This window comes from Ursus maritimus, unplaced genomic scaffold (assembly GCF_017311325.1).
Source record: "Ursus maritimus isolate PB19 unplaced genomic scaffold, ASM1731132v1 scaffold_11, whole genome shotgun sequence".
NCBI lineage: Eukaryota > Metazoa > Chordata > Mammalia > Carnivora > Ursidae > Ursus > Ursus maritimus.
The window spans coordinates 41,961,159-41,978,250 of record NW_024423453.1 but is presented as its reverse complement, the minus strand read 5'-3'; the positions used below and the strand labels follow the sequence as shown (position 1 = coordinate 41,978,250).

Here is a 17,092-nt window from a genome sequence, read left to right as displayed (position 1 = left end):
CTCTAATTCAAATGAAAATAGGTTTAGATAAGAAAATGGACTCACAGAAAAACCCAGTCTTCTCAGAGTTTCTTCTCTCAGTAATAAGTTTAAAGAGGCTTTTGGGGGAACGGATTTCAACTCACAAAGAGACTTTATCAAGTCTCATGAAAGGAAAACTTAATTGTTGCTAAAGACCATTCTTCTGAGAAGAATGCAAACTCAACAGCACTTTCTAGAGCTTGTTCTTATCTGTTTAAATAATGAGTCGTTTAGAAAATTCTAATGAAAGCTTTGGCTCCTCCCTCCACAAACAGACACACCCAAAAGTTTTAGCCACAATTTCAAAACATTTACGTACTCAGGTGAGAAGGTCTGTTTTCCAGCGAGCACCCTCCCTGAGGAGGACGCTCAGGTTGACCTTTCCTTCCTCCTCTTTTCCACCCACAAGGCTAGCGAAGGAACCGCAAAGGAACAGAGCAACCTCTGGCCCACCTACCTGCCGTGTTCCCTGGAATCATTTACCTCTGATTCCTAGCAGTTGAGTCACGTTGTTAGACACAGAGAGCCACAAAAATTTCACTGAAGCCATCTCTCCAGTTTTAATGTCCTCAGTAGCAGGGACCCAAGTATATAGCTCTCTTTAATATGTAAGAAGTAAAACTATATTCTATATTAAAAATTCATCTACTTTAGGGGCGCCTGGGTGGCGCAGTCGTTAAGCGTCTGCCTTCGGCTCAGGGCGTGATCCCGGCGTTATGGGATCGAGCCCCACATCAGGCTCCTCCGCTATGAGCCTGCTTCTTCCTCTCCCACTCCCCCTGCTTGTGTTCCCTCTCTCGCTGGCTGTCTCTCTCTGTCAAATAAATAAATAAAATCTTAAAAAAAAAATTCATCTACTTTATACTTGTATTTCTCTGATTTTATTCTGATTTCTCTGTGCTATCTTAGGTACAAAGGGATTTCCAAAGTACTGTATCACCACCATCAAATCCCTCACATTCCTCTTTCAGCTTTTCCTCCTACTTTTTTTTTTTTTTTTTTTTTAAGGAGGATCCATGTCCAGTGCAGAGGCCAATGCGGGGTTTGAACTCATGACCCTCAGATCAAGACCTGAGCTTATATCAAAATTCAGATGATTAACCAACTGAGCCACCCAGGAGCCAGCCCATACCTCCTCCTTTTAATCACAAGTCTTAACTGAAAGTTTAATACAGCCAATGTGTATTTTAAAAAATAAGTCCTTTATACCCAGTTATAAATAAAATACACACTAATGTGATCAAAACCTAGATTTTTTTTATTTTTAGTTTTATAGTGTTCTTACCTAATACAACTAAAATTTTGTTACACTACCATAAAGGGTCACCTCAGAGGGCCCTGCCTTGGACTACTGGGTTCACATTTGCCTTTTACCTCCACCAAGTTAAATAAAGACTTCCATCGTTTTAGGTTGTAGGTAAATAATACGACTCAATCAGCAGAGTTATTACTACTTATCTCAAAGCTTTATATCCCATTCATATCACTGGCATACAAGAGTTTTAGTTTAAAAATATACAGATGTTTCCCAAACAAAAACACTTTAGAAAATCAGACTCCAAACTGCAATTCTACAGAACCCAGGGACTGCATCCACCAGACCTAACACAGACCTAGTTACCACCGTGCTATTTTTATTCTATTTTTTAATTCTATTTTTAAAAGTGTTATGAGGATAAGAATTTCCTTCACTAGTGACAACTGGAAGATACTCTATTAATTTAATACCACAAAAGAATGATTAAAATCTCTTTCGAATGATTAGCACTTTTAATCTCTGCACCAGTGGAATATTAACCCTTATAATAAACCCTAAGAAGTGGGCAGAGGGCAGGTGAATAACATGGTCCTGATTCTGCACCCCCGAGGGAAACCAAAGCTATGAAAAGGGATAGGGTTTGCCCAAGGTCAACTTCAAAATAAACAATAGCCAAACCTGAACAAGGGCAGTGAAGAGATCAGGAGAACTCTCGGCCTGAAGTTTGAATCTAATGCCTATAAATTAGACCATCTGCTAAAAAGTAAGGAAAAACTTGACTAATTTTAGTAGTATTCTGGGGCGCCTGGGTGGTTCAGTCGGTTAAGCATCTGCCTTCAGCTCAGGTCATGATCCCGGGGACCTGGGATCGAGTCCCATGTCAGGCTTCCTGCTCAGTGGGGAGCCGGCTTCTCCCTCTGCCCCTCACCCTCTCGTGTGTGCAATCTCTCTAATAAATAAATAAGATCTTAAAAAAAAAAAAGGAGTGTTCTAATTTACACTACCATTTGTTCTTATTGAGATTTTTTTAAAACTTTAGCAAAAATAATTTATTCCCATAATCATATCCTAGAGCTCACTTATAAAATAAAATAGCATGGTTATATGCTGGCTTAGAAATCAGAAGACTTATTCTGTCACTTCTAGTGAAATGCCTTTGGGCAAAATACATTACTGCTCAGCAACAAATTCATGAGCATCTGTCGTCCATGCTCAAGTATAGAGATATTTGAAAATGACACACACGCAACTCTCTCTCTCTCGCAGATAATACCTGCCCCCACTACTCCACTATCCTTCCAGGATTCATAGAAGACTCACCTGACAAGAGACATGATTGTATTTTGAGAACTATAAAGTACTACATAAACAAAACTGAATCACCCAAAGGTGAGTCAAGTCTGAAGTGTGGTAACCTTTGCAAATAAAACATTTTAAACAGTTGCTTTTCAGCCTGCCTCCAGTTATCGGGACCAGAAACGGATGCATAAAGCTAATTAACATTTGTGGCCAAGACATCCATCCATCCTTGTGCACCGATCACAGGACTTTCATCTTACTGAAGAATGTATATGTCACAGCCAGAATCCTACGAACTGGAGTTGTTACCCTCACTTAACTGTACTTACTACTATCCATCTTCTTATAGCTACCAATCTGTAATAGATATATTTTTTCTTTTTTCTCTTCCATATTTTTATTTAAATTTTGTTAGTTAACATACAGTTCAATGTTGTTTAATATATATTTTTAAAAGTGGGTCCTGCATTAAAACCTAAAATCTTGTAAAGTCAGCAGGCACCCCTCCCAATTTTCTCTTTTCTTCCTTTTACAGAATCTCCTTTAAAAGCTCAACAAGGTATTTTTACATTTATACTTCCTTCTCCTTCACTGCAGCTCTAATCTTTTGCTGATTAGACGGAAAGGGAGAGAAGGCAATCCAGCTGAGTCAAGGAGGGCACCCCAGGAGCCCACAGCTAGCTCGCCCCAGATGCTCTCTCAGCACCACGCCTATCTCATTCACCGAACTCTTCCTGCAACTCAAAAAAGCTCGTGAAAATGATGTTCCAGGCTGTTGGAGCAAGCAGAGCTTTGACACCTGAAACACTTTCACTTCCATACTTGAAACTCTATGAATGAACTATATGAACAAATCTTGAAACTATCTCTCTTCAGTGCCCAGATAGTCTGCATCCAGGGAGTTAAACACCTGAAGCTTCGAACTTCAACCACATTGTTACAGCTAACAAGAGTCCTTAAGTTCACCCTTGGGCGCAGCATTCCCAGATTAGTCCCTCAACCAACACTCAAGTCACGTTCCCTTCATCCTCGTGGTTCTGAACGTGATGCACTGTAAGTAATTACAGCTGATATGCTGTCTTCCCCACTTCACTTCTTGCCAAAGTCTTAATCATAGCAACTAACGTTTGCACAGTGCATAACAAAGCACGATAAGCAGTAAAGACAAGCAAATGAATCTAATGAAAAGAATTCAGAAATCATCAATATTTAGTGTTTTTCATTATAAAATAACCTAATTTGTTACAGAAAAACAGGGACTTAATATTGACTCTTATTAAATTCCAATCACTATAAAAGATTATAAGGTATATTTAATAAAAACTGAAGAAATGGCTAAAACAATCTTAAACTCTCCTTTTCACAAAAATATTCCTCTTAAGGAATATTGACCCCCCCAAGTCCCAGGGTCAATATTACTAATATTGTAGTAATTATACTACATACTTAATTACTAATACATTACTAATATTCCTAATATACTTATATTACTAATATTACTTATATTCCTAATATACTTAAAACGTATTTAACATTTTATATATAGATATATAAGTACATTTAAATATATTGATATATTTTAAGTATACATAAATGATATCCTGAAAGCAAATAATCTAAATAAAACAAGTTATTAAAAATTATAAAGAAAAGATACTTACTGAATTCCAAAATCTAGAACTGACGGCTGAAAATGTAAGCCCTTTCCACTAAACAGTTTGTCGGAGAAGCTAAAAAAGAAAAGACAAGACATTAATTTTGTGTAGTTTTGAAATCTGAATTCTGAGTTAAGAGTATATACTTAGGTCAATGGCTCTCACAAGCTATAATTTTACTCCCTTATAGATGAGTTGAATTGGTTTTAAATGTAAAAATTGAATTATTAGAAGTATAATTCTACAGCTGCAAAAATTTAAGATACTTTTTGATTATGGTTAATATAACTTCATATCAAATGTACAGATTCTGTAAGCATTCAACAAAAATGGGGACACATTTAAGTTTTAATAGGCTTCATTTCTGGATGCATTTTGAATAACATGACTATTTTCGTAAACTCCGAATCAAGAAAAGACATACATGTAAGGTGGGTGCAGGTGAGGGGCTGGAGAGGGAAAGAGATTTGGCCTCCAAATTAGTTAGACTATTTGTAACAGGGAAAGGATGGAGAATATAGGCAGGGTTGTCCCCCAAGCCTGAAATCATCACCAAATCTGTACTTTTAAGAATAATCATTACATAAAACCTCACATGCAGGTCATATTTTTCTGCAGTTTTTAATCATTATGATGATTTTTCTTCAGAACCAAGACATAAATTAACATACCAAAAGCATACAAAGAATATAAAAGCAAAAACATGTATAACATTATAACATAATATACATACATACACATAAACATACTTAAAGACATAAAATGCAAAGCATGTGTATGTATGTGTGTGTGTATGTGTGATATCTACACCAAAAAACTATCAATGGTCATATGGCATTTTATTTTATTTTAATATTTATTTATTTGAGAGAGAGAGAACACACTCATGTGGTGGGGAAGGGGGAGACAGAGAGAGAGAATCTCAAGCAGACTCCATGCTGAGTGCAGAGTCCAATTCGGGGCCCAATCCCATGACCCTGAGATCATGACCTGAGCCAAAATCAAGAGTCCGATGCTTAACCGACTGAGCCACCCAGGCACCCGGGTCATATGACATTTTTAAAGCCATGTGTGGCTTTTATCCAAAATCCAAAAATATTTAACTGAAGAAGCCCCAAAATGCAACATGTGTAGCTATTTTCAAAGACTTCAGCAAGCTTTCCAAAATACAATCTTTCCATTGTCTCCTGCCACCACTTAGCACTCCACCAAACATGGTCCCAAGACTAGTCCAGGAGTGGACATCTGAGTTTCAGAGCTGCTGGCCAATAGAAGCTTTGTGACCTTCAGCAAGCCTGTCTCCCATTTTCCTTGAAGGTACAAACAACACAGAGACCAGAGAACCCCTCCGAAATCCTCATCTTATAGGGAGAATCCTGGCTGCAATCTTTCCTTCCTCCCTCCACTTTTCTAGCCCTATCTAAATCAAGGCGACAGCTCGGTCTCCGTCTGCCCAACTTCTGCCACTTCTCCACTTGTGCTGAACGTGAGCAGAGAAGAGGTATGCTGTTTACTGGTTTCCCTCTAACCCCAAAAGGCCAGGACTAACTCCATGACTTGTGTACAGAAAGGACACTAACACACCTGGTTGCCTCCAGAAATGTTTTGGAGAACCCCAGGAGGTGACAGATGTAAAGAAGTGCCAACATCAGATTGAGCTGGCCAGGGCTCAGCATTCCAGAAGAAAAAGAAAACAGGCAACTTCACGTGCCAAAAATTATCTTAGAAAAGCCAGGCTACTGTATACATAATAAGTAAAATAATTATAGTATCTTCCTGTCTTGTGCACTGAAAGTGGATTTATCATCAGATTTCACACCTAACTTCTGAACGAAGATAAGGTTTTAAGGATTTAAGCAATTCATTCAAGATCACATAGCTACTAAGAGAGCCAGAATTCCAATGCAGATATGTTGAGGTCAGAAACATGAAGCTGGTATGGAGTTCAGGCCTATCTAGGTTCACAGGACCTACCCAAGGAACCAAGGCAGCCTAGTGGTGGGGTGAGGGTTTGGGCTTCAGAGCGCAGACAAACTTAGATTCCAGGCCCAAGCTCACCACTCCCTAGTCCTGAGCAGGTCAATCAGTTAACTTCTCCAAAGTCCCAGCTTTATTATCTTAAAATAAAGATGACAACAGTAACTACCATATAGTTATCCTGAGGTTGAAATGAAATAATAATGCCTTTGCTTCGTGGCTGGCACATAGTTAAAAGTGCAATAAATACTAGATCATGTTACTAAGAGGAAGACTGTCGCCCAACAAAAAAAGTAATGAGAACAGATGGAGAAGCCAATTGAGCTCGAGTCAGAGCTGACCTGGGGATTTAAAAGCCCCAAAAGGGTAGCAGTAAATTATCTCTGAATAGAACAAATGAAATATAAACCTGGGCCATCTCATATCAGAACAGAGATTTTTAAATCCTACAATCAGGAAGTTTTACAAACCCAACAAAAATCAGATATGTGAGGTCCAACTTAAAGCAATAAACCAGACATAGCCAGAATTTCTCTAACTTCAGAGAAAACTCTATTTTAATCTCATAATGGAGAAGTAAAATCATGTCAATAGTTCTTCCTAAAAGTCATAGAACAGACTCATTTTTCTCTTTGGTCAGTTTCAGCTCATTTGACTTAACATTTTGGAAAGGAGATCAAGTTACAAGGAGATTTAACAGCACTAAGTTAAAAAGTTCTCAAAGATAAAACCATCTTAGATGTAGGTACTGCCTGGGACAATACACAGGCACACATGCCCTCAAGTACTTGTTGAAGACTGAAGAGGGGGAAACGCTGCCGAAATTTAGCCAACTGTGGGCATCAACAACCATCCTCAAAAATCCGTGGCAGCTAAGAAATTATACTGTTTAAAGATGCCGAAGTTTTCGTTTCTAAATCAATGACATCAAAGTAACTAACTTAAGCCTTACGCGCTACAGCGTGAGAGACAAAATTCCTTCCCTTTTCTCCTTTACTCAAAGGTCAGCATTAACCTTCTTGCACGTGCGCCCGTAATAATGTGAGTGCTTCTCTGATGTCACAGTTCACCTGGCCTCTTTCACTGTTAGGAGTCCCCTCATCTGGCCTAAAATAAACTCTGGCATCTTGTAAAAACAAATGATAAATTCATGCACTTATTTCTAATGTTCACCCCCCCCCACCAGCAAGATAATTCTAAGGAAAAGCCCTTTATGAGAAGAGAGAAATAAAAGAGGAGCCACTTTGCTTCTCTAACAGAAGCACAGGGAGAGGAAATAGAGGTGACAGTAATCTGAGGTAAGGGGGCTCTTGTTTATATGGACCCTGCCCCATACATTCTCTTAGCCCTTCCGAAGACACCTGTCTTCCGCAGAGTTGACTCTTCCCTCAGCGTAGGACATGTGGACAAGGAATTCTACACATACTATTTGGAAAGAAAATCATTGCCTAAGATTATGTGACTTTTCCTCTTTATCTTCTTCTCTTTTTTCAGAAACTTCAGCTAACTTTTTTTTCTTTATATATAAAACAAAGAAACGGGGCACCTGGGTGGCACAGTCGTTAAGCGTCTGCCTTCGGCTCAGGGCGTGATCCCGGCATTCTGGGATCGAGCCCCACATCAGGCTCCTCTGCTATGAGCCTGCTTCTTCCTCTCCCACTCCCCCTGCTTGTGTTCCCTCTCTCGCTGGCTGTCTCTATCTCTGTCAAATAAATAAATAAAATCTTTAAAAAAGAAAAAAAATTTAAAAAAAAAACGAAAGAAACAGTTCTAAAAAGTGGGCAGTGCAAGAGAAAAGAAATTTCCGTGGAAATGAGAAGACCTTGGTTCTGGTCCCAGGTCCGATAGGAGTTTCCTCTTTGGCAAACTGAAGGCCCTTACAGGAGAGTTCAGATGCCCAGACTCCGTATTCCTAGGAAAATTAAGTCTATCTGCCGATTTCAGACACACCCATTAAAGCATTTCAGTCCAGTGACTTCGATACGGATGTGAATTAACTATAACCAACTGTTCTGGCCATTCAGAAATCTGACCAAACACATCACAGCAAACGCAGTGCTCCACCTCTCTGGAATGAGCAACAGGGCCCAGGAACTGCAGATCCAGCCTCCACAGCTCGTGGCAAACACTCAGGAAGGACTGGCTGCCCCGGGGCAGGGGGCTAGCTCTAGGAAGATTCTCCCCTCAAGGTTATGATCCAGGAAGCCAGACAAGACTTGTAGGCCAACAAGCAAAACTCAAAGATCAAGAAAGTTCAAAGAGAGGAATAGAAATCTCTGAAAAAGTCAGGAAAAGCTTGGGGTTGGAGGTGGGAGGAGGCAGGGGCCTCAAGGAACAGTGACCTCGAATGGAAAACTGGAGAAAGGCCTCTTGAACGAAGCTAACAGCAGGAAGGAAGACACAAAGGCTAAGGGACACACAGACCCCATCTGGGAACACCATCCGAGCAAGGAAAACACGCTGGACAGTTGGCCTGGTGGTTCTGAGTGGTGGAGTGCAGAGCATGGACAGTGAGGACAGGAGGGGGCAGACTGCGTGGCAGCCAACGATGAGGCCTTGCTGGAATGGGACACAAGCCCGACACGCGCCACAGTGCACCCTGACGCGAGTCTCATGCACTGTGGGTCTGTGCTGGGCCTTTACTCCTAAAGGAACCTGAAGGTTTAACCAGTTTCTGGAGAAGACTGCAGTGTTTCAGAACACGGCCGGCAGAGGCTGTTGCCGTCCTTTCTGAATAGGGAAAAAATAACTTTACCTCTGGCAGGGATTTGAGAAACAACGGTGAGCACCTTCAGGGAGGATGGAACTGTCTGGTTTTCCATATTCTTTTTTTTTTTTAAAGATTTTTTATTTATTTATTCGACAGAGATAGAGACAGCCAGCAAGAGAGGGAACACAAGCAGGGGGAGTGGGAGAGGAAGAAGCAGGCTCATAGCGGAGGAACCTGATGTGGGGCTCGATCCCAGAACGCCGGGATCACGCCCTGAGCCGAAGGCAGACGCTTAACCACTGTGCCACCCAGGCGCCCCTGGTTTCCCATGTTCTTAAGTGGACTGATTCGGTCGGCCTCTTAAAGCTCTGGCATCTACAGCTCGCTGCCTTTTCCATGCAAACTCCTTCAATCCATCGAGAGAGGGCCGTGACCAGGCTTTAGCCACTGGCTGAGTACAAGGACAAGAGGACCGGCTTCCCACACATTTCGCAAACCCTCTCGGCCTCAGAAAGGTAACAAAGGAGACCATGGCAAAATAACACTGCTATCTAGACTCTAAAGCATTCAAGGAAAGACCTGTTATGCTATTGACCTACTTACTGGGCTGTTCTCCTTAGGAGAAGGGGAGCGCCCATCAGAGCCCAGTGCTGGGAATGCTGGAAAAGACCTACAAATTCCACAAAGGTAGGGATTCCTGCACTGTCGATCCCCTCGGACCTTGAGTCAACAACAGGTATTTCCAGCTGCTATTCCCAGGCACCCGGGGGGATTTCAGTACTTCTGCTTTATACAGAACTGGGATGGATCCCTGCACAGAGAAAAGCAGCTCCTGCCTCGCGCAGTCCTGACTGAAGCCTGCCCACTCCAGAGCAAGACCTCCACAGGCTCCCACCAACAGTTAGCACAGACGCTGCCCTCCCGGCATTCGTCCCTGTGTTCCAACAATACCCAGCTTTAGCGTCCTCGGCGAAAAGGCCCAAACTGCATGATTGATGAAATAAGTTCTAGAACTACATGAGTTATAAAATTCCACATCGTAGTCTTAGTACTACAAGTTGCTTTCAGCTCTTACTCTTAACTTAAAAAATACTTCTTCCAGAAGTTTACGGAGGAAAAATATGATAGACACAAGCACATCTACTAAGGTTAGAACTGCCATTCTTTCTGGCAAACAACCACTTAACAATGAAGATAGAAACCAGTATTTTTATCCACTGAATTCCCAAAGTGGGGCGGGGGGAGGGGTGCAGGGGAGGAATCATTTGGTTGGACATGATTTTCCTAGCTGCTTCTATTACAGAAAGCCTCAGACTTCAAGGTCAAAGCAAAGAAGAAAATCCTTGGAGCAATGACTACCAGCAGTGGTCTGTCAAAGGTGCTCTCACTCATAATGGGCTAGGTGCATGTTGATGGCCAGGACTTCCCAAGGCCAGGACAAAAGTCCTGCACTCCAGTCCATCCCTCGAGTGGCAAAGACGTTCTCCCAGTTCATACCACTGATGGATGAGCCGTTCCTTCTCTCAAAGACTAATGTCCCAAAGCCCCTTTCTGGATGGAACCTGGGCTGATTCCAGGCCCTGACCCGCTCTGCCCTCTCCGGGATTCTCAGCGTCCCCTCCTGCCGTCTTTCTCATCCACTCTGACACAGGAGAGACTCACGCTCCTATCACCTAAGAAGACCCTTTGACCTTCATCCCTTGAACTGTGGGCGAAAGTAACGACGACAGCAAGTACACTTAATTAGCACTTACAGTGTCCCAGGTGCCGTGCCTGGCACTATCCCCTGTAATCCTAAGAACCCTGTGTGGACACCATTATTATCCCACTTTCACACCCAAAGAAACCGATGTTTTGAGGGTTTAAACAACCAGCCAAAGCCCACTTCGCTGCTGGGGGGCTGACAGGGAAGGAGCCCCTGTGCTACACTGCTCACACCCTTGTCCCTGGTGTCCTGCCCCCTCACTTTGCTGAGGTCATGAGTGAGGACACGCTGGGAAGGCAAGTGCTGACGTTACTCAGTCTGCCCGCTGGCCCTTCTCCTGAAGTGCCCCTCCTTGGTTTCTAGGAAATCTTGCCCAGTCTCCCTCCTCCCCCTGTGCTGCTCCCTCTCATCTCCCTGTGAAGCTCCTCTCCCCAACATGACTGTCCCCTCAGCTCTCCCTAAAGTCTCACTCTGGCCAGGCACACCTACCCCCTAGTTTCAGCCATCACCCACTGGGTCATGCTTCCTATATGGACATCTGTCATTTCTTCGTCCAGCATCCAAGTTTCCTTACTTGAACCACAGACTTCCCAGTGTCACCCCTCCTGGATTCTAAAAGGGCCAGTTACTAATTTTTCTAGCCCTGCTTGTTGTCAGGATGCGAGCATATGACCCGGACGTGGCCACATTCACCTGCCTGAAGCAGGGCACCAGGAGCCGGGGCCACGAGAGAGGAAAGAAAGTGGAGAAGCGTCCTGGGGATGAGTACAGCAGCCAGGCAGCGGGGCAGGCGTCAAGGACAGCAGTGTCCCCGGCACCTGCTTCCACGGCACAATCCTGTCTGTGGTCCTGTCTGCTATCCCCTCTTCCTTTGTTTTCTGAGCCTTAAGTCTTCCTAGAGATTCTGAGGGCTGCCCAACATCTTTTCAATAAATTCCTTTTCTGCTTAAATCAGCCAGAGCTGGTTTCTGTGGTTTGACTGATTCATTTCCCAAGACTGTGTATCTGTGGCCTAGAACCCTCTGCTGAGCTCCTGACTCGGGTTTCCAAATGTACCAGACGCCATCCCACAGATGGCCTACAGGCACATCCAAATGGAATCTGTGGTGGAGTCAACATCTCACTCAGATTCCCCACCACAGCACCACACACTAGAGCCCTCCCCCTCCAATCCACACTTTTGATTGCTGTGGTTTCAGTTACCTGCCATCAACCATGGTCCAGAAGCAGAAAATCCTTCTTCCGATATGTAGCCAGAAAGTCAATACTAGCCTGATGCTAGGTCCAAAAGCCTACAACATTCACTTCACTTCGTCTTGTGAGGTAGGCATTTTACATCTCACATCATCACAAGAAGGGTGAGTGCCATACAATAAGGTATTTTGAAAGAGATCACGTTCATATTTTATTACAGTATATTGTCATAATTGTTTTATTATTGTTGTTGTTAATCTGCTATTGGGCCTCCTTTATAACTTAAACTTTATCATAGGTATGTACGATTAGGACGAAAAACAGCACAGCTGATCCTTGAACAACACGGGTTTGAACTGCATGGGTCTACTTGTACATTAATTTTTTTCAATAAATATAGTACTGCAAATAAATTTTCTCTTGCTTACGATTTTGTTAACACTCTTCCCTCTAGCTTACTTTACAGTAAGAATACAGTATATGATACACAGAACCTACAAAATGTGTTAACAGTCTGTTTACATTATCAGTAAGGCTTCTGGTCAACAGCAGGCTATTTGTAGTGAAGTTTTGGGGGAGTCAAAAGTTACACGTGGATTTTCAACTGCGCAAGGAGTAAGTGTCCCCAGCCCCCTGTTGTTCCAGGGTCAACTGTGTAGATAGGGCTCAGTACCATCTGCGGTTTCAGGCATCCGCTGGGGCTCTTGGAATTTATCCTCAGAGGATACAGGGCTAGGGTATGCCCGTCTTGGTGAGTGATGGCATACCTGCCCAGCCGGGAGACTTGCTGAGATTCTGACTCCTGTCCTCTTCCTAACTCCCCATGCAAAAGATGCTGAAGGCCTTGATGGGACCTGACACATTCACACCAATCTGTCCCCTCCTTCTGGCGGCACTAACAGGACCTTAATTCAAAAGGCATTTGCAATATTGTGGTTTGTCAGTATTTATTTCTCATATATATTTGGTCTTTGTCCACAGTTCATGGCTCACAGCTCCCAAAACTCTTGGAATTTCCCAAGTGTTAAGGGTGATAAAGGAGTCTTCTGTTATGTTAATGAATGCTGGATCCCAACAGAGGTGGGAGGGGTGCTGGTTGCCAGGGGAACCAACCTTGTGATTAGAGACTTGGAACTTTCAGTCACCACCCCCAACCTCCTCTGGGAGGGGAGAGGGGCGGGGCTGGAGTTGATTCAGCCAATGGCCAATGACTTAGTCTATCCTTACTATGTAAGAAAGCCTCCACAAAAACCCAGAGACTAGTTCCTAGGGCTCCGGCACTGGTGAACTGGTAGGGAGGCAGAAAGAGTGGCGGGTCTGGAAAGGGCATGGAAGCCCTCTCCCCAGACTTCACCCTATGCATCTCTTCATTTGGCTGTTGATTCGTATCCTTTATCATATCCTTTAATATATTGGTGAACCTAAGTGTTTCCCTGATTTCTGACAGCGCTCTAGCAAATTAATTGAACCTAAGGAGAAGGTCGTTGGAACCGCCAATCTGTACCTGTCAGTCAGAAGCAAAGATAACAGTCTGGGGCTTGTGACCCACATCTGAAGTGGGGGGCCAGTGGAGAGGGCTGTCTTGTAGGTCTGACCTCTTAAACTGTGTGATCTCTGAGTAGGTAGCACAGAATTAAGTGGACATCCTGCCGGTGTCCTAGAATTCCTTGAAGTTGTGTGGGGGGGAACACCCACACACATTGGAATTGGGTCTGGGAACTCTCAAAGAGCATGACGTTTGCATTTCAAAGAGTTTTAAAATATATTATTACATTTACATCACAGTCCTTATGCTGTAAAGAACTCCTTTAGCTAAGTGATTAAATTTGCAAAAACTTAGAAAAGAAAAGACAAAATAAATACATAAATAAATAAGTGAAAGAAAAGGCTGGTAATTAAGCCCAAGTTTCCTAACTCCTGTTCCAACTTACGCCTTAGTGCAATGTATGGCTCATCTATGGTTTATAAACATCTTTTCCTAGATTCTACTATATGTTAAAATAATTAAACGTGATTTGTAAATCTGCAGAATACAAAATGCATTTTGCTCTACCTTTCAGGTCTAGGACAACAAGTTAGGATGAAAAGGTAATTCAGTCTCCAAGCGGCAACAGAGTTGGCCAGATGCTATACATCCGAAGTGGAAGCCAAGGCAGAAAGTCACGGGAACACTAAGGGAATGCGGAGACGGGACGAAGGACCTCCTTGTCAATCACAGGTAAACAAATGCGAGTTTCTGCAATACTGTGGCTATTTCTAGAAAACCAACTTTGAGCTCTCGAAGTGTCCATATAACTTTAGATACTAGATCTCTGAACGTGAACCAGCTATTTTTTAAAGCTCATCTATAATCCTTTCAGCAACTGGGTAGCTATACTTATTCACATTATAAAAGCAGCAATGCCAACTCACACTGCCATTAATTTCTTCAGTTCCCTGCATTAAGATATTACAATACCCGGGTGCCTGGGTGGCTCAGTTGGCTGAACGTCTACCTTCAGCTCAGGTTGTGGTCCTGGGGTCCTGGTATGGAGTCCCACATCGGGCTCCCTGCTCAGCGGGGAGTCTGCTTCTCCCTCTCCTTCTGCCTACCACTCCACTGCTTGTGCTCTCTCTTTCTCTCTCTCGTGAAAATAAATAAAATCTTAAAAAAAAAAAAGATATTATAACAGCCAAAGCAGATTGACCCAAGCCTCCAGAGATGAATCAAAGGCTTCCGGTCTTGCATATAATACAAGGAGGGGAGGACAGTCCATGAGAGGGAAACAATGGTGTGGAGCAGGTTAGGGAAAATGTTCTGGAAGAGATGGCGTAGAATAGGGCTTGGAAGGCTGGATGTGCTGTCTTCAGGTGAAATGGAGGAGGAATTCCAGGCAAGGGGAGAAACAGAAATGAGGGCACACGGACCACAGAAAGGCAAAGAAGGTAAAAACTGACATAGGCAAGGTAATTTCTTAGTTTCTTCATAGGATGAAAGAATAATCCTCAATCACTTCACATTCCAGAACAACACCTTAATTCAAACACAATGAACCGATTTAAAAAAAAAACAAGTTTAATTTATTTAAGTGATCTCTACACCCAACATGGGTCTCAAACTCATGACCCCGAGATCAAGAGTCAGGTGCTCTACCAACTGAGCCAGCCAGGTGCCGGTTTTTTTAAACCGCAATGTGAGCAATATATCAAAATCATCTTGAGGCAATCACAAAGACTATTAGCAATGCAGCTGGAAAACTCTACTGAAAAATGTCTACGCTTTTTAAGCGTTCCTTGAGCAGACAGCCGTGCAGCCTTCTCGGCCGGAGCAAGCGAAGGGTTTGCAGCGGCAGCTTACTGGGAAGAGCTCGGCGATTGTCAGTCCGGTACAGTACTAACCTGTGTGTCCGGGCATTCCTGCTTCTCAGAATACCTGGACAACATGTCACTATTCAACAAGGTCAAGTCTTCTTTAAAAACAAAACAAAAAACCAAACTAACCTCTGAATTTTTTTTTTTTAATGTAGCTCTTTTAACTGGCCTGTCAAGAGTCCACTAAACACACTGGACCCACCACACACTTGCCCCCAGAGCCTAACTTATTACTGCCAAGCTCGCTGCTTGTATGATATAATCCCACTTGTCAGAACAGCTTAAAAGCTGATTTTTCTCATGTGAAACCCAAGTAATACTGACACTGGAGAAACTAGACTAGAATGTTCCCAGAAAGACAAGTACTCCTTAATACAAATCAGAGGGGTTGGGTTATTTTTTTTCCCTCGGGATTGAGGTGGGTGAGGGGGAAGGCTTAAAAATGTGTTATGTTAAAAACAATCTTCCCTTGAGAAATAATGGTAAAGGTTTCATGGTTTCTTTCCCAGGGTTCTGTGTGACAGGGATTGTTCTTTAGCCCTTACTATCCCTCCCTCCCTCTCTCCTATAATTTTTTGCCGGGCACCTTTCCCGGGCTCCCTTGCAGCTGGGTACGGCTATGGAACCAAGTTCCAGCAAATGGGAGGTAAGCTGGAGTATTGTGTAGCGGCTTCCCGGAATCCTCTGGCCCTCTCCTTCATTCCTTGTCCTACCTGCTGCCATGGACACAAGCGTCTCCACTCTGCATCCTGAGTACCAGGCCCAGGACCCTAGGGAAGGCAATGGGGTGATCTGGAGGGAACAGGGGTCCCTGAAGACTTCCTGGAGCCAGAGGCTGCGTGAGTCCAGACTCACAGGGGAGAGAGAAAGCTATCTAGTTTGGGGTTTTTTTTTTGTTTTTTTGCTTTATTTTTAAAAATTTATATAAAATCAATTAATTAATATATTGTATATTATTAGTTTCAGAGGTAGAGTTTGTGATTCATCAGTTGCAAAGAACACCCAGTGCTCATTACATCAAGTGCCCTCCTCCTTCATACCCATCACCCAGTTACCCCATCCCAAACCCACCTCCCCTCCAGCAACCCTCAGTTTATTTCCTGGAGTTAAGAGTCTCTATGGTTTGCCTCCCTGTTTTTATCTTATTTTATTTTTCCTTTCCTTCCCTATGTTTATCTGTTTTGTTTCTTAAATTCTACACATGAATAAAATCATACGGTTATTTGTCTTTCTCTGATTTATTTCGCTTAGCATAATATCCTCTAGTTCTGTCCATGTCATTGCAAATGGCAAGATTTCATTCTTTTCGATGGCTAAGTAATATTCCATTGTGTGTATGTATGTGGGTATGTACGTACGTATCTCACATCATCTCTATCCATTCATCTGTCAATGGACATCTAGGCTCTTTTCATAGTTTGGCTATTGTGGACATTGCTGCTATAAATATTGGGGTGCAGGTATCCCCTCGCATCACTATGTTTGTATCCTTTGGATAAATACCTAGTAGTGTAATTGCTGGATCGTAGGGTAGCTCTATTTTCAACCTCTTGAGGAACCCCCATACTGTTTTCCAGAATGGCTGCACCAGCTTGCATTCCCACCAATAGTGTAAGAGGCTTCCCCTTTCTCCACATCTTTGCCAACGTCTGCTTCCTGAGTTGTTAATTTCAGCCATTCTGACTGGTGGGAGGTGGTATCTCATCGTGGTTTGGATTTGTATTTCCATGATGGCTAGTGATATTGAGCATTTTTTTCATGTGCCAGTTGGCTATTTGTATGTCTTCTTTGGAAAAATGTCTGTTCATTGTCTTCTGTCCATTCTTTGACTGGATTATTTGTTTTCTGGGGGTTGAGTTTGGTAAGTTCTTCATAGATTTTGGATCTACCTTGTTTTAAACCACTGGTATCTTGTAATTCTG

General features: G+C 42.8%; 1 protein-coding gene across 6 annotated transcripts in view; it reads right to left on the bottom strand.

Annotated features, from left to right (window-relative positions):
• TMEM131L (transmembrane 131 like) overlaps window positions 1–17,092 on the bottom strand; it is a 155,350-nt gene that overhangs the window by 73,150 nt on the left and 65,108 nt on the right. For all 6 annotated transcript variants that reach the window (XM_040626369.1, XM_040626370.1, XM_040626373.1 and 3 more), the window contains one exon: window positions 4,240–4,308. In XM_040626369.1, the coding sequence (XP_040482303.1) occupies window positions 4,240–4,308 (69 nt within the window). The remainder of the gene's footprint in view (window positions 1–4,239; window positions 4,309–17,092) is intronic.